Consider the following 24099-nt stretch of genomic DNA (forward strand, 5'->3'; position numbering starts at 1 on the left):
AAATTACATACCATCTAAAGCACATTTGGTTTTCATGCCAACTGAAATCTTATTTTCCCCTATTTAAATGATAGTTATTAGTTGGAGTTATATATAACTGTAGAAGAAATCTTGTTTTCAGCTGTCTGTAGGGTTCCTTATTTTAGGGCAAACCGAGGGGCAGCAAGTATTGTGATGAGGTACAAGTGCATCTGCTTGAAGGTTAGTCCCCCCACCCCCCCCAAACACGTGTCCCCCCAAGGTCCAGAGTCCTTTGTCTAGGCTCTCACCTACAGAGAAATGGGGGCGACCTACATGTAAGACCTCGATTCTGGGAAGGAGTCGTCCCTGAGGCTGGTCAGCCCACTTCATCCACAGACTTCACCAGGGTGTCAGGTCAGCCCTGGGAGCAGTCGCAGCACCTGATCGTCACGTGGGGTTGGTGGCTGCGTCTCTGAGACTCTCTTCTCACTTATTTCTCTTTTCTTGTGATGGTTTCTCTTGGGTGCTCGCGGCAGTGTCCCCGGGACAGCAGGCGTGCGTGCTCACTCTCTCTGTCTTTTCCTTCTGTGTCTCTTTGCTGTTGTACTTGTTCTGTGCCTCTCTCTCCTGAATTTAGGAAACTTCCTGGAAGGAGCATAGGGTCTGCTGGGGAATCCTTATAGGGGTGAGCTTAGAAAATTCCCTGGGTCTCTCTAGCCAAAGCAGCTCCTCACCTTTATGGTTCCAGGTCAGCCAGGAGTGCATGATGCGGCCCTCAGTGACAAGCCTGCATGGAGTGTGTCCCCCTCCGAGAGGCCCAGCACAGGTAAGCGCCTGGTTCCCCTGCATCCCACTCTGCCCTGGACCAGCACATCGAGATCTTTATCACTGAGCCTGCTTTATTCTTCTGAACTCAGACCTTAAGTTTGTGATCCATAGGTTTGGGATCTCATGAAAGACAGAGATTCTCATGAGTATGTGTGATTTAGTGTTTTCTAGAAAAGTAATTATCAGTTTAAACCAGCCTAATGAAGGATAATGCTTAATTAGCTTGTGGTGAGCAAAGAAGTTAGGAAAATAACGTATGAAGCACCATTCTCAGTTCTGCTCATCCTGAGCCACCTAAGCTTCCCTGTCTGTCTTTGCTTTTCTACACATGTGGGAACATTGCCCATAGTGGACAGTGAAAGTGTTAGTCACTCAAGCTGTATCCAACTCTTTGCAACCCCATGGACTATAGCCTGGCAGCCTCCTCCGTCCATGGAGTTCTCCAGGCAAGAATACTGGAGTGGGTAGTCATTCCCTTCTCCAGGGTATCTTCCTGACCCAGGGATTGAACCCAGGTCTCCTGCATTGGAGGTGGATTCTTTACTGTCTGAGCCACCAGGGAAGCCCACCAGGGATATAAATGAGGAGAGGTAGAAAGGAAGACTTTCTGAACTTCTCTTCAACTGTGAGAAAGTCCTCTGAACAGAACAATCTAAAGTGCATAGACTTGAATCGGAGGTGAGGATAAGCAAACTCCAAGATCTGGAAGAGATCATTTTGTTCAGGTTACTCTGTGGGTAGCTGATTTAACCCAGCAAAGCATTATTGAGTATAGGTTCTGGGTACTGAGGACGTTTCAGTGGACAGTAAACGGGGATCCTTGCCTTAAATGAATTTCTGGGCTGGCTACATGCTTGGGGACAAACAAGCAAGCTGTGGGAGGTAAAAAATGCCCCTGGGGGAAAGTGGAGCAGGTCAGGACATGGGGAGGGGGCCATGGAATTGCAGCTGTAAAGTGTCAGGGGAGACCTCACGAGGAGACACTGTTTAAGCAAAGATCAAATCAAAGGCACTGGGAAGATGGGAGCTACCAGAGAGGGAAAGTCCAGAAAGGCTGGCAGCCAGGGCCTAGGGTCAGGGGTGAGTTTCACTGAGCAAGGAAGCGTATGAACACACAGGGCTCAAGCTGAGGCAATTCGATGAGCTGGACGGTGGGTCGTATGCTTGAGGGCTTACATCCGATGGAGCCTGTCTTTTCTGTTAAGCAAGAAACGAAGTCACATAAGATTTGGCTTTGGGGTTTGGAGTGAGGGGTTTGAGGAAGAGAATGGCTGAGTAATTAGAGATGGAAAAGTGCCACAGGCCCCAGAGATTAAAAAGACTAAGTACTTTGTTCAGATGCCCGGTAATAAAAGTCAAGGGCGACACTTCATCTCCCCACCAGTGTCTTAAACCTTGTTGCTGGTGATTAAGTGTCTAACTGGATCCTCTGTAGAATTCAAGCACTGTAGTGTTAGGAACTGAAGGCCTCCTCTGACATTATAAAATGACCCAGGAATGTCTTAAATGAACTGAGTAGCCCTGTCATGGAGTGGAGAGCAGATGCTCACGCCTGTCACGCACGTTCCCGGGTGCCTGTGCTGTCAGGCGCTGCCCCAGCGCCCAGCGATGGAGGAGCCGAGGGAGCTCCCTGCTCTGAAGCCCCGGCTGTCCCTGGCCACGAGCTGGTGTTGTGAAAGCTTGAAACGGGGCTAGGCCAAATTGAGATGCACTGTTTGTAGCAAATACACATCAGATTTTGAAGACTTGATATAAAAGGAAAGTAAAATTACTCAGTAATGTTCTTTTATGTTGGTTACTTATTGAAATGACGTTTTAGGTATATTGGGTTAAATAGAACATTATTGAAATTAATTCAGCTGTTCTTTTTGCTTTAATGTACTTACTGGAAAATCTTAAATTGCATCTGGGGCTGGCATATTTCTGTTGGACAGTGCTTATCTAAAAGAAACCTATAAAAAAAACCTTCCTATAGGTTAATCACTGTGGTTTTGATTTGAGTTTCTCCAAAATAGCTAATGAAATGGAACGTCTTTTTGTCTGCTTTTGGCTCCCTGTATATCTTCTTTGGAGAGATCTATTCTAGACCTTCGCACATTTTTTTATTTGGGTTACTTTTTAATTTTAATGTTTATTTTTATTTATTTATTTGGCTGCACTGGGTTTTGATTGTGGCATATGGGATCTAGTTCCCCAACCACGGATTGAACCCAGGCCCCTTACATTGGGAGCACTGAGTCTTAACCACTGGAAGTCCCTGGGTTATCTTTTTATTATTGAGTTATATGTTCTAGATAGTAGACCCTTATGTGATTTGCAAATATTTTCTGTCATTCACTTTCTAGATGCTGTCCTTTGTTGTTACAGAGTTTTAATCTAGTCCAGTTTATTAATTTTTTTTTCTTTTATTGCTGTGCTTTTAGTGCCATGTTTGAGAAACTGCCAAATTCAAGGTCACCAAGATTTACCCATGTGTTTTCTTCTAGGTGTTTTATCATTTTAATTCTTACATTTAGATCTCTGACCCATTTCAGGTTAATCCTTTGTGTGTGGTGTGAGGTAGGGGTCCAGCTTCATTCTTTTGCACGTGGCTGTCTACTTGTCCCAGCAGCAAAGACTGTTCTTTCCCTGGTGAATCTTCCCAGCACACTTGTTGGCTGTACTCATATTAATGTGTTGCTGACAGCTCGACTTCAGTGATCTTTGTGTTAGCACCATTAACTTTACATGCTTGACCCTCAGTCCATTGCTGCGAGTTGTCAGAAGAAATCATACTGAGCCTGAGGTGCTTGTTTTAATGTTGGGTTAAAATTCATGATATCAAAAAAAAAAATAAAAATTCATGATATCATTTGCTTTGTATTGCATGGGGTGAAGACTTAATGTCAGATTTTTTCTGGAGGAAGTAAAAAGTGAACTAATCTGAAGAGTGATTTCACTTTATGGTCATTTATTTGTATTAATATCTAATCCCATTCTCTGTAATGGCTTTTATAAGGGGGTAGTTTTTGGATTGATTGTGCTGAGGTCCTCCCAGGATGCTCTTACTGACACTTTCTGCAGCTGCTGGCTCTGGCCTCCGTGCTGTAGGGCACAGCGCTTTCCTCCAGGGTGGATGGAAGCAGAGAGCGTTTCCTCAGAGCCCACCCGGACGCAGCTGCCGCGTCATCACTCTCTACAGCAGGGGCTCATAAACAAAGCATTGTCACACATGAACAGTGACTCTACTTCCAAAATGTCTTAAGAGTCAGTGATCAGAACAGCAACTGCATTCTTCCAGTTCCATCCTTCTGAAACCTCTGCCACTCTCTGGGCACAAAGAAATCTGGCTGGGCAGTGACGTCTTTTCCTCCCCACTGTGGAAACTCCTGTAGGTTTACAGGAAATGTTCGAGCTGCACCAGACTCCAGAGGCGTGTTTAGGAAATTAATGTAAAAGGCTGTTGCATTGAGAACCACCTGTCTTTATCTTTGTAGTGAATTTTCTCCAGTTAAGAATATCACAGGCCCCAGTTTTCATTGCCAGTTACCAGGCAGTCGTTTGTCCCAGGCAGCCCCTCAGGCTCTTCCTGGCCCGCCTCCTTCTTGCCTCCAGGCTTGTTTTGCTGAACAGAGAATGGCCGCCTCCCCCACCCCCAAACTAACAAAGAACTTCCAACTCCCTTGACAGCTGGCTGTCAGTGTTTTAGTTTTACATGCTGGAATAGTGTTTCTGATAGAACTCACCCACTTTTTTCTTGTTTTGAAAAACTGTTTTTTAAAAAAAAACTAGCCTATCCTTGTCTGCATGAACCCTTCCCTAAGGAGCTATAGGCCATTCCCAAGAGACTTGTAGAATCAGATGCGTCCCAGGAAAAGCTGAGCCGCGCAGATGGCTCTTAGAGGAGCCTCACTGGGTAGGGGCTGTTTTAGAGGGGATGATGGAGCTGCCTTTTTGTTTTGCCTCCTTGTGTCCCTGCCAGGTAATGATGACTCTGACATTGACATCCAGGAGGACGATGAATCCGACAGTGACATGGAAGAGAGACGGCTGTCCAAGCTGCATACGGCCATGGAGGTGCTCATGCAAGGTAACCCAGCCTCGCTCGCTCACCCCCTGCCCTGCCCCCGGGCCCAGGAAATCACAGCCGGACTGCAGTCAGGGCTGCTGGGTTTCCAGGCCCGTAAGCACACTGCCCTGTTGTTTATCAGGAGTTTGCTCTTAACCTGCCTAGTGGTCATCTTCGCTGCTGATGCTCTTACCTTTGGCCTCAAGAAGAGCCAGACTTGTTGTAGATTGGTGCTTCTCACAGAGGCCACGGAACATACTGCCTCCACCGAGGAGCTGAATTCTTTCCTTTTTGGGTCCAAACTGGTCTCAGTGCAATTACGTCCTTTATGGTAAGAGAATTAATGCACAGATAAGGGACCTACGTGAACATCTCTGCTGTTAAAACCTGTTTTTAGTTTCTGCCTTCTCACTGCAAAAGATTCAAGCAGTAAAATAACATGGAGTGAGTGTGGGTGCCTCCCTGGGGCCTTCCTCATGTCCCACTCCCTACCCTACAGGGGTTGTGGCTTGGGGCTGGGTCCTTCTAAATTGCCTTTCTGCACATGCAAACACACACACATATACACACCACACACATACATCACCGGGGGCCTTTCTCAGCCTTCAGGGGAGTGCAGCTCTCTGCCTCTACCTGGGAAGGATGGCTCTTGAGTTTTTGCATAAGTCACACGTAGATGGCACTGATTTCCAGAGGAGGAGTGGAGAACCACTTTGGTAATGATGCTGTTTTGAAGGATAAATTAGAGTGATACTTACTTTTGTTTTTACTTCTGGAAGCACAGATGTGGATCCTAGTACAAGTGACATTGGCCCACAGAGCGAGAGCTTGTCTCTTCAGCAGACAGCACAACCTCCATGTGTTCTAGTAACAGGGTTCAGTGATTTTATTTTTTCCCCTGGGACGTTGATAGGATGCATGTTTATTTTTCCAATCCATGACTTGTGCTCAGATTTCATGGCCTTTTTCCTCTTTTCCGAAGTGGAAATGCAGAAGATCTGTTACTGGTACACTTCTGAGTAGCTGGATGCTCCCTAAGTCAACTTTTCAGTGTGAATTCTTCTTCCCACTTTCCTAAAGGAAAGCAGATCTTGGTGCCCACTTCCTGCCTTGTCTCACAAGGTTCTCATGCTCTCTTCACACTTCTCTTTTTCTCAGGACAACCCAGCAAGCGCGTCGTGGGCACAATGCAGGGTGGAGACACGGACGATGACGTGAGTCCTGACCAGCCCCTTGAGCAGCCCTGGTCTTGGTGGTCCTGGGCCAGCCCCATCACCTAGGTTGACCAAGGAGCTGAGTGCATCTCACCAGTTTAGTATAAGGAGCTGCTTCTCAACCTGGCACGTTGCTGGGTCTGTGGCAGAGCTTGGCCTTCCAGGGAGCTGACCTCTCGTCTTTGCTTGTTGATGGCTCATTTCTTTTCTTTTCAAATGAACATGCTTGCCCTACTTTTGTTTTTTCCTTCTCATTGTTCTTTCCATTCTTGCTTTCCAAAGATGGAAGCAGCACCAGCTCTCTTAGGTAAATGCAAGACTTCCAGCTCCAAGAAGCAGGTTGGTTTTCTTTTTCGCCTCATCCATTTGTGTGTGTGTGAGCTGCTCAGGGCCAGCAGAGAACCTCCCCCAAGAGTGACGCCCGGTGTCCAGGGCAGGAAGCCACTTATGTGGTTTCCACAGTGGGTGATGGAGTTACCTAGAGGTCCCTGTGTTAATGAGGAGGAGGGGTGGATGCTGAGCCGAGACAGGAAAGGTGGTCAGGCCTCTGAACCGTATCCTAGAAAAGAAGGGCTACTGTTGAGGGCTGGGGTCAAGACCAGCTCCATTCTTGGGAGGGGATATAGAAGGCAGGCTCTCCCGAGACCAGGGCCCGGAGAGGCTGTGACATCAGGCTGCCGGTGCCCTCAGCGCTGTTGAATGAAAAGCTGACTGGGGGCCAACGGAATGGGCTCCGGTTGGTGCGGCTGCACCGTTCACTGCTCTGGACCTGCTGCTTTGTTGAGTCCCTGGCAGGGCTGTGAGGCCCAGGAGGTAAAGGGTGATTGGATTGATGGAGTCAGAGACCTTCCGCCCAGGTGAATGCCGTGTGTGTCTGGAGCATGACACTAGCACCCTCACACAGAGCCTAGGCCGATATTCTTCTACAAAAGATCCACTGATTGGGTCCCAGCAGTGTGGCCTGGGGAGCAGTGTCTGGCCCTGCTTCTTATGATTTGCTTGATCATTGGTATAGCGTTCTACTTTTCTGAGCGATCACTTTATTTGTAGTTTAAAGTCTCCTCTGTGCCTATTGTTGCTTGTTAATTTCAAGGAGGCTGTTTCCATGCAACACCTTGGATCTGTCCTTCACCTGTTCACTCATTCACTCGCCGGGTCCTTGTTGAGTGCTGGTTACGTCCCAGGCACTGTAAGGGGTTGGGGAATACAGCAGTGAACAGAACCAATCCCCTGCCTCCATGAGGCTTATATTCTAATGGTCATCAAGCAGATACGTCCAGTGTCATCGTGGTAAGAAAAATAAAGCAGGTTCAGGGGAAAGAGTGACAGGGATGAGGGTTCTGCCCGAGTGGTAGGGGGAGGGTTGTGCTTGGGAGGGGCTGTGAGGATTTGGGTGGAGGGCATTTGTCTGATTCAGAAGTGAGAGTGGCGGTAGCAGGAGACTGTTGAGAAGTGGTGTTTCTAAGCTAAGAACCATCAGGTTTTGTTAATTGGACACGAAGTGTTAGAAATGCCCTGGTTGTGACTTCATTGGCTGAAAGTGTAGTTTTCATTTCCGAAGCGGGGCAGACAGGAGGTCTGGTTTGGTCATTCTCAGAGTCAGTCACCTGCTAGGCATCCACATGCTAGTGCTGAGAAGCCAGTTGTATTCAGGTCTGGACTTAAGGTCTGAGCTGGAGACTGAATTTGGGGGAACCTCCCTAAGACCACCATGAGGGGGGACATGGTTGCTTGGGGAGGGAAGCAGGAAGAGCAGAGGCCCGAGCCAACTCTGTGTCACAGTGGTCGGGGAGGGAGAGTAGGTCTGCACGCTTGGCTGAGAAGATTTGAGAGTGAGTGGGGCGAGCACAGAAGAGGGTCTCGGTGGGGGAGCAGCCTGGTGTTCGGGTCAGGAATGGAGAACTAATTACCTGTAGCATCTGAGTCCATTGACTGTTTCAGTCTTGGGGGCCTCGCTGGGAGAGCGTGGCTGGAGGGTGCTGAGAGGGCAGAGAGCAGGGCCTGTGTGAGCTCAGAACTCGCTCAGGGGTTTGCTGTGAGGCCACGGAGAGCAGGACTGAGTAGCTGTGGAGGAGGATAGGTTACATGTTAGAGTGGTTTTTCAAACAGAGGGCAATTGTGCGTTGGTGGGAATGGTCTGTATAGAGTGACCGACCATCCTGGTTTCCCCAGGGGCACAGGACCTGCAATTTGAAAAAGCTGGCTGAGTTGGTGACCCTCATCTAGATGATGAGAGAGAGAGAATGATTCTTTTAGTTTGCTCCTTACACCCATTTCCTGAGTGGCTTTCCATCCAAAAGCCAAAGTAAGCCCCCCTCCCTCTCTCCAAGCCCCTGTCCTCCGGGCTGCCTTCTGTGATGGGGGGTGCGTGGAGGGAGCTCTGGGCCTTTCCAAGCAGATCCATGCTGCTCCTGAGACAGAAGCAGGAAAACCACCTGCAGCACCAGCCTCAGCTCAGATGCGGCTATTTAAGGACACACTTATGTATGTGTTGCTATCCCAGCCAGCAGTCTGTAGACCCTGGCCCTGTTCTTATGCCCCACAGTCTGACTGTTTCTCTTCCAAGCTCTCCCTTCACATAGGTTTTGCTGGTTATTGAGCTGCTAGTGAAAAAGCAAGGTAGGGTCTTTGCTGACATGACATCAGCAACCAGAGGGACCCCTCAGCTGACTCACTGTCTCCTCTGCAGGAAGACTTGGAGGACAGTGAGATTGACATGGAGGATGACGAAGATGACGACGATCTGGAAGATGAGAGCGTGGCGCTCTCACCAGCTAAGCCCAGTCGAAGAGGCCGGAAACCTGAGCCCCTGGATGAGAGTGACAGTGACTTCTGACCTTCTTGCCAAGGGACCTAGGCAGATTAAAACCCTCAGATTTGTAGGGAAAGGGGAAATTGAGGAGGCAGAAGAAAAGAGACATTTGTTGGATAAGCCAGCTGGACTTGTTGTTAATGAAGCAAAGCCTGTTTCTGGTTTAGTTTCCTGGGTGTTGCTCACACATTCCAAAGCTTAAACAGGAACCGGAGCCAGCCCCACAGAGGATTTTTTTTTTTTTTTTTTGGCCTTTTCTCTCTCCTAAAATTTGGGAAATGCATGTGTTCCTAGTGATTCACATCCACAGGGCAAAAACTTTTGAGATATAACAGCCAACACCATGTAAGTCTTGGCTGTTATGTTTGTCACACTTTTTCTGTGAAAGTCAGTGGGACCTTCCCAGACTTGGGGCCGAAACTGGGCCCAGGACTCATTGCAGGAACTGTAGGGCAGTCAGGACATTGACATTGTATCATTTTTTGAGTCTAGGCTTTAATTTACTCTGTAGTCTTATTTTCCTTCTTCTGCACATTCACAATACCAAGCTTTAAATGTATTTTACTAACTAAAGTTTTCTGAAAGAAAGTAGCTAATTCATATGAAAACCAGCTTTCCTTGAAGATCAGGCAACAGAGAGATGCTCCAGTTCATGCACACTTCATTTTCTCTCAGAAGGCTGATGTTCCTCCATAGGAAGGAGGAAATTAAGGGAAAAGTGTTGGTACGTATTCAGGTTTCTGACTTCAAAAAATAAACCATATTGAATTTAACAGAATAGCACTAGAAGAATTTCCCTTTTGTGAAGCGAGAAGTGACAGGTATGTGGATTTTGCTTTGCTTTGGTTTTGTTAATACACAGAACAAGCACAGAGGAGTTTTCGTTTACTTTTCAATTATAAAATCAGAAGACTTGGGAAGTTCTTTATCTCAATAAATGTATTTTACACCATATTTTTATACTATTAAGTTTTATTTGAAAGTATAATTATTTGTACATATAACATATAAATACTTCTTCAAGAAAAGTTCATTGATTATTACTGGACATGTGAATTGTAGGAGGCTATGTGATAATTATTCCTGTCTTTGCTTTTTTTTCTGTCTTTCCCTAAAGTTTACATAAGAGATTACTCCTTTTTTGGTAAACATTCAGTGTTCAATTAATTCACCAATAATTTGAGCTATCCCATCTTTGATAAGCTGACTGGGGAGTAAGTGTGTTGGGAGTCACGTGAACCTACTTGGAAGCCATGGCTTTTAAGTACAAGTTGCATCTTCTTGGATGTTACAGCTGTGGTTTAGCTGAATCTGGCCTAACTTCTGTTTTAAAAAACAAAAAATGTATTTGTTTCCCTCATGTGATCTTTCTTCTGATGGGCTTTAATATAGGAACCCTGCCCAAGTCACAGATGATGTGTCCAACTGTTTCTAGGTAACTGTGTCCCAGAATGAAGCTCAAGACTATTTTAAGAAATATAAAAATCATCAGTCCCCAACAAGAGAAAGTTTTCAATGTCTGGTATCAAAAATTACCAGGTGTAAGAAAAGTCAAAAAATGACCCAGAAAGGCCAGTCAATTAGTGGAAAAGGACAGACAATTCTGACTGTATTCCATATATTCAGACAACAGGAAAGTGTGAGCAGGCTGTGAGATGTGGAAGATGGAAAGTCTCTAGACTTTCAGAGCTGCTGGAGGTTTAAAAACCAAGAGGGAAACTAAGAGCAGATTAGACACTGCAGAAGAAACCATTGCTGACCCTGAAGACACAGGGCATGTTTGTCCAACATGGAATACAGAAATGACCCCCGAAGTCCCATTGTGTTGGTTATCCATTTATTGCCTCAGCTTCAAATTCACCTTTTGGGCTGCTGTATGCTAGTGAAGCTGTTGCTTGTCAACCCTGCTTGAGGGCAGAAGGGGGCAACAGAAGATGAGATGGTTGGATGGCATCACCAATTCAATGGACATGAACTTGGGCAAACTCTGGGAGATGGTGAGGGACAGGGAGGTTTGCCATGCTGCAGTCTATGGGGTCACAAAGAATTGGACACAACTTGGTGACTGAACAACAGCAACATGTTAAGCATGGTCAGTAGGATGCTTGAGACACTTTGGAGGAGGGAGGGGGCTCTCCTTCCAATTCTAGTGTGGCTTGTGTTGAGATCCCTGGAGAGCACATTTTGACCCCTGAAGTTTCTCCAGTGCTAGTTTCCTGCAAGGCACAGCTGTCTCCAGCATTTGACTGCTGTGACTTTTGTCCATCACATTCTCAACTCAGCCAGAAACAGTGCAAACCAGAAGACAATATAGCAACCTCTTGAAAGTGCTGAAAGAAAAGACTATCATCCTGGAATTCTATACCCAGAAAAAATACTTTCAGAACCAGTAATCTATTGAAGATTCTTTAAGACTTAAGACCAAATTTCCCTGCCTTCCAAATAATGTTATTTATAGCTGATTCTTTCCCCTCTAGTCTTGGATCCAATCAAAGCTCTTAAGTTGTTAAGACTCTTTAATAATAAAACAGCCCCAGCTTTTTTGTATTTTTCATGATGTTGATTATTTTTAAGAGGTCATGCTAGTTTTTCCCAGACTACCCCTCAATTTGGATTTTGTCTGACTGTTCCTTCATGATTAGATTCAGGTAAACACTTCTGGCAGGAATAGTACATCAGTGACGTGTCCTCCTCAGCCATCACACTGAGGGCACAGGGTGTCCATTCTTCCCATCATCAGTGATGTGGAGTTTCATCACTTTGACAAGGTGACATTTGCAAAATGTCTCCACTAAAAAAAAAATATACCAGCATATTTTTTTTTTTTTTTTTTTTTTAGCTTGTGGAATCTTAGTTTCCTTGACCAGAGATCTAACCCATGCCCCCTGTATTGGGAGCACAGAGTCTTAACCTCTGGAATGCCAAGGAAGTCCCCAAAATGTCTCCATTTTTATGGAACCTTTGTAAATACCTCTCTGTGGGGTAATAATCAGAGACTGTATGATTTTCTTTCTTAGTAGGATTTCGTTCATGGTTATATCATCCAATGATGTTTCTTACCCAAATACTCATTTTTAAAGAAACATTTGGAACAATAGTTACTGTTGAGGTTTTAAAATGATAATTATAACTTCCATAACCATTTTCCTTGGTTATGTAGTTGAAGAACCCCTGATGTTCATTTGGAATAGTTTTCCTTCAAACACTGAAAGGCATCTGAGGGAGTTTATGCCATGTGGAAGCTTGACTGTCTTGCTCTCATGGGGAAGCTGTAGATGCAGAAGTGCTTTGGGGAACCTAATATAGAAAGTATGAAGACATCGATATTTAACATGCTATTGATAACCACCATGCCAGATTCCAAGTGACATACAGTGGACATAATCTCTGTCTTTGAGAGACTTTGTAATGAGTGAAAGATGACAGAAACCTTGGAGAACTTTTTTTGTCTTTGCTCCAGAATCCTATAATTAAAGCCTTCCTTTCTCTTCAAAATTTTTTCCTAATTTTTCCATATGACTCTAAAGATCATACTCCTGTAGCCTTTTCTTCTTGAAAAAAGATGTTCCCTCTGTCACTGATGCCAAATTGACACTCTTCATGGGCTTGAAGATGGCAGTTCATTTCAGAGTGAGGCAGTGATTTTATCCAGGGAAGTCATGATAAGAAAAGGTAGGGGCACATTAAAGACCCCAGGACATAAATAGGCACTGACTGGCTTCTTGCTGAGCTCTGAGTCCCGTCCCTGAGTCCCTTGGCAGAAGACCATCCCTTCTCCGTGCTGTAGTGGAGCGTCCATCTCTCCCCTGCCTGGACTGACCCTGGACCAGGAGAGGGTCTCGTATCCTCCTCTGGCAGCTCCTTTCCTGCCTCCTTGCAGAAGACCAGCACTCTTGTGGGTCAGCATCATTCCCAGACCGCAGGAAGGCACCCTTGAGAAATGGTCCTTTTGTTGGAAAGTTTTCAGCTGTGTGTCTACCGGATCCACCAGGAACTTGTTTTGCTCACATTTCCACAGTGCACAAGGGAGCGTTTGTCTTGATAGCCTCTGAGATCATCCTGGCACCAGACTCTCCAATGTGGTTTCCCTGGAGACTGGAAGAGAAGGATCAGGACAGGGCTTGAGAAACTGGCTGGAGGCCTGAAGGTCCTCATCAGTAAGGAGCAGGTGGTCATTACCTGAAACGCTAAACCCAGGTGAAACTTGCATGCTTCCACTGTCCCTCCCATGGACGAGGCTCCAAATGGCCCTCTTGTATACGGAGTTCCCTGTGGAGCTACTGGGGGACTGGGGTCAGCTGGTTTCGAGGTTCAGAGGGGAGGCAGGGCCTGACCTGGAAGCACTTCTAAGGGTGAACCAAGCTGGTGGGAAAGGGCAGGTGCCACTGAGCCCCACTCACTTGATGTGCCGGAGCCCATGGTTTCCAGACAGTGCAGTGGCAACGCATATCGCCCCCTCCATTCCCAAGGAATTCTCTTGAAGACTAGACAGAGAAGAGATGGAGATGCCACAGTGAGCCCTTCAGGACAGAAGGACATGCCCAGGAAGCAGAACTCTCTTGGAGGGACCCGTCTGGGCCTCATTGGTCCACAGCTGCCATAGCAACAGCCAAGTGGCATTTAACCCCGAGACCCAAGTCTGCAAGCAGCCAGGTCGTCTCCTGCAGGTGCCACAGAGGACATAGGACTGAAAATGCGAAAGGGAGCAAACCCATCCACAATACAGACTAATAATGACTATAGTGTCAGCTATTTGTATTTTGAAAAGGGAGCAGCTATGGCAGAAAGCAAGCAGTATGCTATAGGGAGAGTCCAGAAGAGAAGCTGGCTGCTCTGAGGCGCAGGTAGGTCTGTGCAGCCACTCACTTGAGTCTCCGGAGACTGGAATTGACCTTGAGCGCATTCGCCAGGGCTTTGGCTCCAGCCACCTCGATGGTGTTTCCTCTTAAGCTGTTAAGAAAGGCGGGAACCCTGAGGCACAATCTCGGGCACAGTGACAGCTGAGAGGGGAGCCCGGCACCCCTTCAGGTGAGCGTGGGTGCCTGGGTGGAGTCAGCGTGGACTCAGCAACTGTGGGGGTGAGGTCGCTGCTCCCTCACTCCTGGGCACAGAAGAGGGACTGGCTCTGGGGAGCAGAACGTGGGGAGGGCTGAGGCCAGCCCCAGCTGGTGGTCTGTTGGAGCCCTCGTCCTCCATTTTCATTCCAAAGAAAGAGGGGCAGAAAAAAAAAAAGAAAAAAGAAAGAGGGGCGGAGACCAGAGAGGCAGCCCTCCACCCAGAGGTGCACATGCGCTTGGAACCCCAGCACTGCAGGAGCAGCAAGGACCAGACACGCCCGAGCCCCACAGAGCTCGGGCCGGAGCTCGAATCTTCTCACAGGCTGGGTCAGTGGCCACTGCCCCCTCCCCAGGGCCCCTAAATGGCCTGGGGACATGTTCAGCCTGGGCAAGGCCAAGGAGAAGAGGACCCACGAGTGACCCCCAGGAAAAGAGGGTGACTGGGAGCTGGAGAGGCCAGTGCTGCTTGATCTCTGTGAAGGCGTTGAAGTGATTTCGGAGTTTCCACGAACATGTTCTCCTCCCATATATGATCACTGTGAGTCAACAGCTTGACTTTGTGGGCAAGAGGCTCTAGCCAGAGACTGGAATACTTACTCTAGAATCTCCAAGGTTCTGTTCACAGCCAGGGCCTCCCCGAGTGCCTGGGCCCCCAGAGCACCAATGGAGGCCACCTGGAGACTGTAAGAGGAGACGCAGTCATTGCAGATGGGCAGCCTCCAGCCCTCACACCCGCCAGCCCAGCTCCATCCACGTTCACCCTTCATCTCCACCACCCCCTTGACCTAGGGCTGAAACTGGTGAAATAGGGCTGAAACTGGTGAAATAGTGCTGAAAGTTGTTGGCTTGTGGTGTGTCCAGAGAATGCTGCATCTCCTGCCCACACTGATACCAGGCAGAGATCTGGACACAGGAGGTGCAGATGTTCTGGAGAGTTTGGGGGACACCCCCGGAACCCCTAGTTCTTATTTTTTAGATGTCTGATGTCCTAATCACTAATATTAAGAAAATCAAACCCACCTGCCTTGCCTGGGAAACACGGATGTTTAGTGTGGAAAGATGGCTAAGGGCCAGCTTCCTGGGCTGCCGTGCACGTCAGGACTTACTAGAGAGCAGTGAGGGCTGTGTTCACCTTCAGCGCGCTGGCCACCGCAGAGGCACCTTCATCCCCGATGGCGTTCTCCTGTAAACTGAACGCAGAGCCTGACCCCTGGGTGCACGGGACCCGAGCCAACGCTCTGGCAGGACGTGCTGAGCTTGGGCCTTCTAGATTTAAATCAGAGCACACAGCCCATAGTAGATGATCTCTGGGGATCATTGCACCTCCTGTGTGGCCACTGCCCCATGGCCGCCTAATGACTGTGCATCGTGGTCTGGAGTCTGCATGAGTCTAGACCATTAGGCAAAACAGAAATGGACACATGGAAATACTGTGCAAAAGAAACTGGTGTGAGTTTCAAAGCCATCCCGAAAATCAAAGCCCTCAGTCCTCAAGCCATTCTTGCTGGTCAGTGTTTTACAGCTTTTTTTGTTTTTTTCTCTTTTTCCTTCCACACTGGAGGAAAGTGGCAGGCCCTGGAGCAATAAAATGACTAAGAGTTTAGTTCAAGTGGACATTGGTACATTTGAGGGAGCAGTTTGCATTGACAATTTTAGCAAACATTTAAGTGCCTTGGGGACCAGCAAGCCCAGTCCTGGCCTCTTAGCACTCAGGTGGGGGAACCTGTGAGATGAGAGTCACCAAGTGTGAGGTGTCCTCCCCAGCGTGGTCACAGAGGCTGCTTGGCAGAAATAGATCTAGACCAAGCCCGTGGGTGAGAGATGGGGGCGGGCCTGGCACATCCAAGGAACCCAGAGAAATTGGGTCAAGTTTCTGGGGCGTGGAGTGAGGCCCCAGGGTTGCAGAGGAAGCAGGACTTCAGGGCCGTGGGAGCCACACTGAGGGCTGGACTCCACTCTGCAGGCACTGGGCAGCCAGCTAAACTTCTTCAGGACGGGGATAGACTGACGTTTGGGAGAGAGCTTTGGCCAGCAGTGTGAGAGGAGGGACTGGATGTGGAGGCCGCGGCGGTGATGCAGGTGAGTGATGCTAGCAGTCTGGACAGTGGCCGTGTGGGTGGAGGGGTCTGGGTGGAATGTTGGGAGGAGAAGCAACAGGACTTGGAGATGGGCTGCGGTAGGAGGTGAGAAGGACGGTGATGTTTCTAGCTTGCACAGTTGGTGGCCAGAACCCCTCACACGGTGAGGAACCAAGAAGCAGGCTTGTGGGGGAGGTAAACCGGGTCCACCCCGGGGGAAGTGGAGTGGGCAGTGGACACGGGGGTCTGAAGCTCAAGAGAGGGGTCTGAGCTGTAGATGTGGGCACCTCCAGGACTTCGAAGGGAATTGGAGCCCTGGGTGAGGAGGAGCTTCGAGAAAGAGACATCATTCAGGGGAAGATGACCCAGGACAGGACCCTGAGGAATAGCATGTTCAGAGCCAAACGGAAGGACCTGCCACACAGGGGGTATATCGGAAGCCGTGGGAGCATGAAAAGCAGGTGAAGCTCAAAGGTAAACACAGAGTGCGCACCTCACTCAGCAGTTCTGCTCCCAGGCGTGCACGAGAGAGAATTAAAAGCATGTATCCACACGCAGAAACTTGTGTATGAATGTTCACAGCAGTGTTACTCGTGATAGTCCAGAAGTGGAAGCAACCCAAATGTTCATCAGCGGGTGAGTGGATAAGCATCATGTCTGTCCGTGCAGTGTATTATTCACTCATAAAAAGGAATGAAGCCCTGATACATGCTACAGTGTGGATGGACCTTGACACCATTACACTAAATGACAGACGTGAGTCAGAAAGGTCACATATTCTATGACTTAAATTTTGTGAAATGTCCAGAATAACCAAATCCATAGAGACTGTAGATTAATGTTTGTCAGGACTGGGGGACTGGGGAGGAAGTCAGGAGTGAGTACTGATAAGTGTGAGGTTTTTCATGGGGTGACTGAAGTGTTCAAAAATTGATTTTAGTGATGGTTGCCCAGCTCTGTGAATATACGAGAAACCAGTGATTTGTACACCTTAAAGAGTGGATTATATCTCAGCGAAGCTGTTATTTTGTTAAAAAAAAAAATATACGTATATACACAACACCAAGTCAGATGGAAACATGCTCTCTGGCCCTAGAGCCGAGGAGGCTGTGTGCTGAGGGCGGGAGAACCAGTGGGCAGCAGGGTGACTGACTCTGCGCCTCCCATCCCCTCGGAGGCCCCACTTACTCGAGGCTGGTCAGGCTCATGTTGAGCTGTAGTGCTTGTCCCAGGGCCTTGGCAGCGCCGGCCTGGATGAAGTTCCACTGCAGGCTGGGCATACACACACACACATGACCACGTGGCCCAGGGCAGAGCCAGGAGGTCCTGGGAGCTTCGGGCCACGGTGGGCAGAGCTCCTGCAGCCCTCCCCCAGGCTGGTCCAAGGGGGTCAGCGTGCACTCCGGCTAGTGGAGGGGCCCCCGCGTGGAGCGTGTGACACAGCGCCCACCTCCCACCACTGGCCTCTGCATGGATCGGCCCCAGGAAGCAGAGCAGAGAGCCGGGCACAACCTGCTGAGGCCGTGCCGGGGGCGGGGACCCTGAGCCCGACTTGGCCTCCTGCCTCCCCTGGTTTGAGTGGGGCCCTGCAGCTCTGGGAGGACAGGCCAGCTGGGCACGCCATGGACTCACTGAAGGGACGTGAGGGCGTGGTTTTCTCTCACTGCCTCTGCGATGGCCTGGGCGCCCTGGTCGTGGAGTAGGTTTGCTGTCAGGCTGGGCAGAGGGGAGCAGGCAAGTGAGCCGGAGCCAGCAGTGCAGCCCCCATCCTTGCTCCCTGGGGATCCAGACCACTCCCCTATCCCCAGCCCCACCCCAGGGCTGTGTCCTGTCCGCTGGGATTGCCAGGCTCAGGCTCTCAGGGCACTTGAATGTGCTCCCGGGCGCCGCGCCTGCCACATGTCCTGGGGGTGGGCAGGGGGCAGGCTCTGCTTGGTGGGCCTCCATCCCTGGTCACCTGCCAGGAGTCGGCAGAGCTGGCTGGTGACTCACTCACTCCTGCCCCTGTGCTGGGGACCCCCCCGCCCGCCTTGCTCCTATATTGTTGCAGGGGCGCGGGCTCAGGGCAGGGCGACTGTCACCACTCACTCCATCCTTGGGTACTTCGCGGCATCAGAGGGGGATTTGTGTCAGGGTCACCGCCAGGCCTCCCGGCCACCCCCCAGCCACATCCTTTCCCAAGGGTCCGCCCGTCAGCTCCCAGCTCGGGCTCCCCAGGGCCCCGGGGGCATAAGGGAGCCTTAGGAAGCCCCGCCTGCCCCCTCACGTACTCCAGACTCCTCAGGGTGCTGTTGGTGCGGAGAGCACGCGCCAGATCCTGGGCTCCCTCCGGGCTGATGGAATTTTCTCGAAGGCTGAGGAAAGAGATGACCCTGAGCTGCTGATGGACAGAGGAGACCTTTGGTGGGGTCGGGGGGTGGGTGGCGCGGCATCCAGGTACTCAGGCTGTTTAGAAGTCAGGAACCCCAGGTGGACCCTGGGTGGAGGCGGGAAGAGCCTGCTCCGGGAAGCCCCCGCGCAAGGCTTGCCATCCACGTGTTCCCCTGTCCCGGGACTGTCCACAGGAGGACAGACAGTCCAAGAGGAAGAGGATAAGACGCCAGGACCTCAGAGGTGTGAGGGGAGGGGCAGGCTGGCATGCTTGGGTGTCTGCAGTCTTGCCCTCAGGAAGGGGGTGGCAGACCCGCCTGCTGAGGCTGCCCCCCTCCCCCTGTCCCCGTGAGTGGGTGCGCAGGCGGCTGGGCTCCAGCGCCAAGCTGCCCAACCACGGCTCTTCCCCTCCGATGCCCTCGGGGTGGGGGTGGGAGTGGGGGCTTCTCGGCACCAGCCTTTTCTTCCACGTCCCAGAGTCCTTTCAGACCCCCAGCCAAGGAACGGAGGGAAGGGCGGGGCTTACTTGAGGCTGAGGAGCGTCTGGTTGGTGCAGAGGGCCCCCATCAGCGCTGCTACTCCCGGGTCACTGATGGAGTTGCTCTGCAGGCTGCGGACAGAGGACAGGGTGCCCTGGGTGTGGCAGCCTCGGGACCCAGGGGGAGTCCAGCCGGGGTCATGGCACTGAGGCCAGCTGGGGGCCCTGTGCCACCCCCGTGCCCTCCCCATTCCTCATTCCTCTCCCATGCCCGTCAGTCCAGCCCCTGCCAGCCGAGGGCAGGTGGGTCCAGCACCACCAGTGCCAGAGTTTAGACATCGCCTCGATTTGGGCGGCTCCTCACGGCTTCCAAGGGGACGTGTGTCTGCAGCCCCCAGAGAAAGCGGCATAGCCAGGTGTCCCCCCCCCCCACGGCCCCCGGAGCCAGCCCCTCCACAGCCACCTAGGCCAGCTTCTAAAGGGCACTTGGTGCTTGTCACTCTGAGAACTCCAGAACCAACACCAACCTACTGTCCAGGGAGAGGCAGCTGGCCGGGTGGGCTGGAGGGAGAGACGTTTGGAGCACAGAGTGCCCGGCTCGCGGGCTGGTGGGTTCTGACTGACAGCCCTCCACCAGGACCCGCCCCCGTGCTGGCCAGGGAACCCCGGGCGGGGAGTCACCCTCTGCCCACAGCCACCCCCTGGGGACTTACTCCAGGCTCTTCAGGCCCTGGTTCACCATCAGGGCCTCCGCCAGGGCCTTGGCGCCTCCATCGCCAATGCTGTTGCTGGAGAACCTGCAAGAGAGGGAACATGGGTGGAGCAGCCGGGTGGGGTGAGGCCAGGAGGGGTCAGAGTCCGGGAGCCCTCCAGGGAAGGGCTGTCTCTGGTCTCAAGGGTGCCCAGTACACAGTTTCTTCTGCCTGAGGCTGGCTGGCAGATGGCCTTTGTAAGAGATCAAGGTAGCAGTGTCCTTCTCGACTCCTTGATGGGGGCAGAGCCAACCCTTTAGCGAGAGGCATTTGTGATCTTTGTATGAAGGTGGCAGTCACGGTGAGCCTGAGACAGCTGGAGCTCACTCCTTCCTGGGAATCTGGATCTCCATTCTCCTGGCTCAGGGTTTTGGAGTCCAAAGCCAGCTATCGAGTACCCACTCATTCAATCATTCATTCATCCATCTGCTCACCCACCCATCCATCCATCCATCCACCATTTACTGACTCATCCACCCACCCATTCACCCATCCGTTCATCCATCCATCTACCCACTGAGCCATCCATCATCCATCCATCCATCTACCCACCCCATGCTCACAAATATTTGTGATAAGCTGGGCATTGTGCCAGACATGAAGGGTACCAGTTTGGCCCTTCTGCATTTCTCACATGAGCTCCTTCAGACTCCTGTTTTGCTTCAGGGCATCTGCCATCTGCTGGGTTCCCACTGGCCCGATGGAGTTCTTCTGCAGGCTGAAGGAGAGGGGTCCTTCAGTAAAGCTGGCCACAGGCGTTCCCAGGCCAAGGACAGTCTGGTTCAAGTTTACTGCAGCATGGGGGAGGGGTCTCCAGGAAAGGTCCTTGGATTGTTGCCAAAATGTTGCTAATAGACTGATGGAGTTATGTGAAGAGTAAGAGGCTACAGGTGGGGCTTCCCTGGTGGCTGAGTTGTAAAGAACCCTGCTGCCAATGCAGGAACGCAGGTGCAATCCCTGGGTCGGGAAGATTCCCTGGAGGAGGGTACAGCAACCCACTCCAGTATTCTTGCCTGAAGAATCCCATGGACAGAGGAGCCTGGCGGGCTATAGTCTTAGCAACTAAACAACAAAAACAGGCAGGGGCAGCTGGGCCTTCCCTTGAGGGGCCCGAAAGCAGTGACCAGTGAACACTGTTAATATCCATCAACCTCCAAACTGGAGACTTTCTGAAGACTTCTACATACAAGGCCCACTGGCCCCTCACCTGACCAGCCTTCTCAACACTCAGCAGACTGCCTCCATTCAGACCAACCTGCAGCCTGCCCCCAAGCCCTGCACTCCTCTTGAGGGCAGACCCTGGCTTAGGCTCCTCATCTGCTGCTTCCTCCTACACTAAATCCGGAGGAGGAAGACGCTGCAGGAGGACCCCTGCATTCATCCTAGAAGGACAGGCAGGCCAGGACCTCATCTGTGTGAGGCTAACTACAATCTAAACGAAATGGAACTTTCCTTGGTTCCAAAAGAGCAGGGGGAGAAAAAACCCTCCCCTCCCGTAGTTTCCTTGAGGAAACTAGGGATTATAAATCCTTTCCCTGTCCCTTTGACAGTATGTAAATCTTTTTAAGAGCTATTAATAGAAGTTAGCTTCTTGCCAGACTTGTAGCCCAGGAATGTCTTTGGTAAGGGCCTCTGCGCCACCTCTTTGAACCCTGCGCATCAAGGAAGAGAACACCTGCTCTGCTGTAAGTGCCTGCTTGTCGTAAAGACAGGAGTTTTCATTTTCCTCGGCATGAAGGCAGGAGGCAGGCACAGACGGCTCCCCTTCCCGGACGACAGGCAAATTTAGGATAAACTAAGTATGACAAACATTGCTATTCCAGTTCTCTTGTTTGAGGACAAGTTGTGGTTTTTCTTGAAAACCCACATGTAAAGGGTTGTGTCTGCTCAGCTGCAGGAAAGGGTGAGATTCCTTTCTGTCTTTGCCATCCCACTGGCGGATCACCTTGGATGCTCACTGCAGGCTAGCTGAGTGCTTACTCCAGTAATTAAGCAGTTTCGTACTCTTCTGCATTTGTGGAGAGGATTTCCCACGTTGGCGGGAGGCTGTGTTTGTAATTATTGCCCCAACACCCGTTCTCCGGAAAAGCAGTGGAGGTCAGGTTTCCCAGGGGCCCTGCAGATGGCTCAGCAAGCCTCCGGGCCTTGTCCCATCCACCCCTCTGTGCGGGAAACAGAGAGGCCCTCGGGGAGGAGAGGAGGAGAGGAACCGTCCCTGCCAGCCAGCACGCCACTCACTGAAGCACACAGAGGATCCGGTTGGCGGCCAAGGCCTCAGCCATGGACCTGGCGCCGTCGTCCCTGATCCTGTTGCTCTGGAGGCTGTGGAGGCAAGGAGGGGCATCACTGGTGGCGCCCAGGAGGGCGGCCGGCAGGCCCTCACCCCGCACACCCAGCCAGTGGGGGAGCTGGTCCTTCCCACCGCCGCTCTGGCCTCAGGGCTTCCCTGGGTTCTCCAGGCACCTGCCTGCTGGCTGTGGACAAGGAGCCCCTGATAACTGGACCACAAGGTCATCGATAGTCTGAGTTGCAGCTGAAACACAGCACCCAGGTGTTGGTGAGGACGTGGAGAAATTGGAGCCCTCATCCTGGTTGCTGGTAGGAACATTAGATGGTGTGGCCTCTGAGGAAAGCAGGCCTGGCCATTTCTCAAAAGGTTAAACACAGGGTCACCTGTGACCTAGCAGATCCCACTGCTTTGTATCCACCTGGGAGAACTGAAAAAAGGTCCTCAAATGCTTGTGCACAGATGTGTACAGCACAGTAGCCAATAGGTGGAAACAACCCGTGTCCAGCAACTGACGAGTGGATGAACAAATCGTGGTCCATGTAATAGAATATTATTCAGCCTTAAAATGGAATGAAATGTACATGCTTCGACATGGATGAACCTTGAAAACATTCCACCGGATGTAAGAAGATAGGCAAAAAAAGCCTTACTGTTTGATTCCATTTACATGAAATCTTCAGACAGAAAGCAGATTGGTGGTTGCCAGGGGCCGAGGGGAGAGGGGGGCGTGGGAAGTGATTGCTGATGGGTAGAGGGACTCCTCTTAGGGGGATGTAAATACTTAGGAACTAGATCGAGGTGTTGGTTGCATAACTGTGACTGTACTAAATGCCATTGAACTGTACACTCCAAAATGGTAAATTTTATGTGAATTTTGCCTCAGTGAAAAGAAGTAAATGAGCAAAACAGACTGGCAGTATGCATCAACTAAGGATGGATACAACCACAGGCCCCTTAAAGGAGCCCAGCAAACCTCAGCACACCTGGGGAACCGTCTGGAAATGGGATTTCAGTGTCTTGGAAGACAGCTCAGGGATCATCCTGATGTCATGGCCTTGGGGACCTCCCACTCATAGAGACAGGAACTTTTCCTCGTAGATTATTTTGCCGCCTCATACCTCTGCCCCTCTTCTCCTCCCTCCCCAGTTCAGACCCTGAACACCGGCGCAGTGAAGAGCTGGACTTAGAAACTTGCTCAGCACAGAGGATGCCCTGGCATCCATGGGTGGGAGCCAGTATCTTGTGGCTGCTGTTGGGAATTACCTCCCGCTCCACGGGTGGCACCTGAGGAGATGGTTTTCTGAGTCACCTCCTGGGGGCAGAGAGGCAGCAAGCAGGTGACACGTACCTCAGAGAGGCCAGGGTGCGGTTAATCTTCAGAGCATCTGCCAGTGCCTTGGCCCCCTGAGGGCCGATGGAGTTACTGCGGAGACTGGCGGAGGAAGAGAAAGGACCAGTTATCCAGTTCCCAGGGAGGGAGAAGTTACTCAGACCTTTAAATCCACACTCCTCAAAGACAATGTGCCAGGGCTTGTGCTAGACACTCAGTCGTGTCTGACTCTTTGTGACCCCATGGACTGCAGCCCGCCAGGCTCCTATGTCCATGGGATTCTCCAGGCAAGTACTGGAGTGGGTTGCCATTCCCTTCTCCAGGGGATCTTCCTGACCCAGGGATTAAACCTGGGTCTCCTGCATAGCAGGTGGATTCTTTACTGTCTGAGCCAACAGGGAAGCCCTGTTTGGTGGGACTGGGGCAGAGATGTTTGTTTAGGCAAATAAGGAAGGCATTCCCTATGGTGGCCCCACATGAAGGGGAGAAGGAAGCAGGGTCTGATGGACTAGTGGGCTTGGGCTGAGTGTGGAGAGGAGATGATAACACCAGGTTCAAGGCCAATATTCTGGTGCTTCTATGAGCGAGTCCCAGCAGCTGAGCAGAAGCCAATACTTGGCTGGCTCAGCTTTCCTGTCCTTCCAGCCCACCCTGGGGAGAGTGTTCCCCAGGGGGCTTCACATGATGGTTCACAGGCTCCCCCCATCCCAGTGGTGAGGGTCCTACTTACTCCAGAGTGGTCAGGCTTCTGTTGACGAGGAGGGATCTGGCCAGAGCTTTGGCCCCTTTGTTACTGATCTGGTTCTCAGCCAAGCTGCCCGAAAGAAGGAGAGGGTGCTTAATGTGGGTCTGTAACCTCATCACCTCTTCTGCAACTCCAG

The 24099-nt window shown here is 50.8% G+C and overlaps 2 protein-coding genes across 11 annotated transcripts in view; one reads left to right on the top strand and one right to left on the bottom strand.

Annotated features, from left to right (window-relative positions):
* CLUAP1 (clusterin associated protein 1) overlaps nucleotides 1-9817 on the top strand; it is a 30435-nt gene extending 20618 nt beyond the window's left edge. For 5 of the 7 annotated variants that reach the window (XM_043914159.1, XM_043914162.1, XM_043914163.1 and 2 more), the window contains 5 exons: nucleotides 710-787; nucleotides 4751-4858; nucleotides 5996-6051; nucleotides 6334-6390; nucleotides 8741-9817. In XM_043914159.1, coding sequence (XP_043770094.1) covers nucleotides 710-787; nucleotides 4751-4858; nucleotides 5996-6051; nucleotides 6334-6390; nucleotides 8741-8887 — 446 coding nt within the window. In that variant the 3' untranslated portion in view covers nucleotides 8888-9817. The remainder of the gene's footprint in view (nucleotides 1-709; nucleotides 788-4750; nucleotides 4859-5995; nucleotides 6052-6333; nucleotides 6391-8740) is intronic. The other 2 variants (XM_043914164.1, XM_043914158.1) reach the window with 1 other exon arrangement.
* Nucleotides 9818-24099, bottom strand: part of NLRC3 (NLR family CARD domain containing 3) — a 31060-nt gene continuing 16778 nt past the window's right edge. Inside the window, exons 7-20 of one of the 4 annotated variants that reach the window (XM_043914149.1) lie at nucleotides 23949-24032; nucleotides 23237-23320; nucleotides 21837-21920; nucleotides 20233-20316; nucleotides 19560-19643; nucleotides 18895-18978; nucleotides 18269-18352; nucleotides 17631-17714; nucleotides 17187-17270; nucleotides 15027-15110; nucleotides 14518-14601; nucleotides 13730-13813; nucleotides 13264-13347; nucleotides 9818-12958 (exon numbers count right to left, since the gene is read on the bottom strand). In XM_043914149.1, coding sequence (XP_043770084.1) covers nucleotides 12868-12958; nucleotides 13264-13347; nucleotides 13730-13813; nucleotides 14518-14601; nucleotides 15027-15110; nucleotides 17187-17270; nucleotides 17631-17714; nucleotides 18269-18352; nucleotides 18895-18978; nucleotides 19560-19643; nucleotides 20233-20316; nucleotides 21837-21920; nucleotides 23237-23320; nucleotides 23949-24032 — 1183 coding nt within the window. In that variant the 3' untranslated portion in view covers nucleotides 9818-12867. The other 3 variants (XM_043914150.1, XM_043914152.1, XM_043914153.1) reach the window with 3 other exon arrangements.

This window comes from Cervus elaphus, chromosome 10 (assembly GCF_910594005.1).
Source record: "Cervus elaphus chromosome 10, mCerEla1.1, whole genome shotgun sequence".
Taxonomy (NCBI): Eukaryota; Metazoa; Chordata; class Mammalia; order Artiodactyla; family Cervidae; genus Cervus; species Cervus elaphus.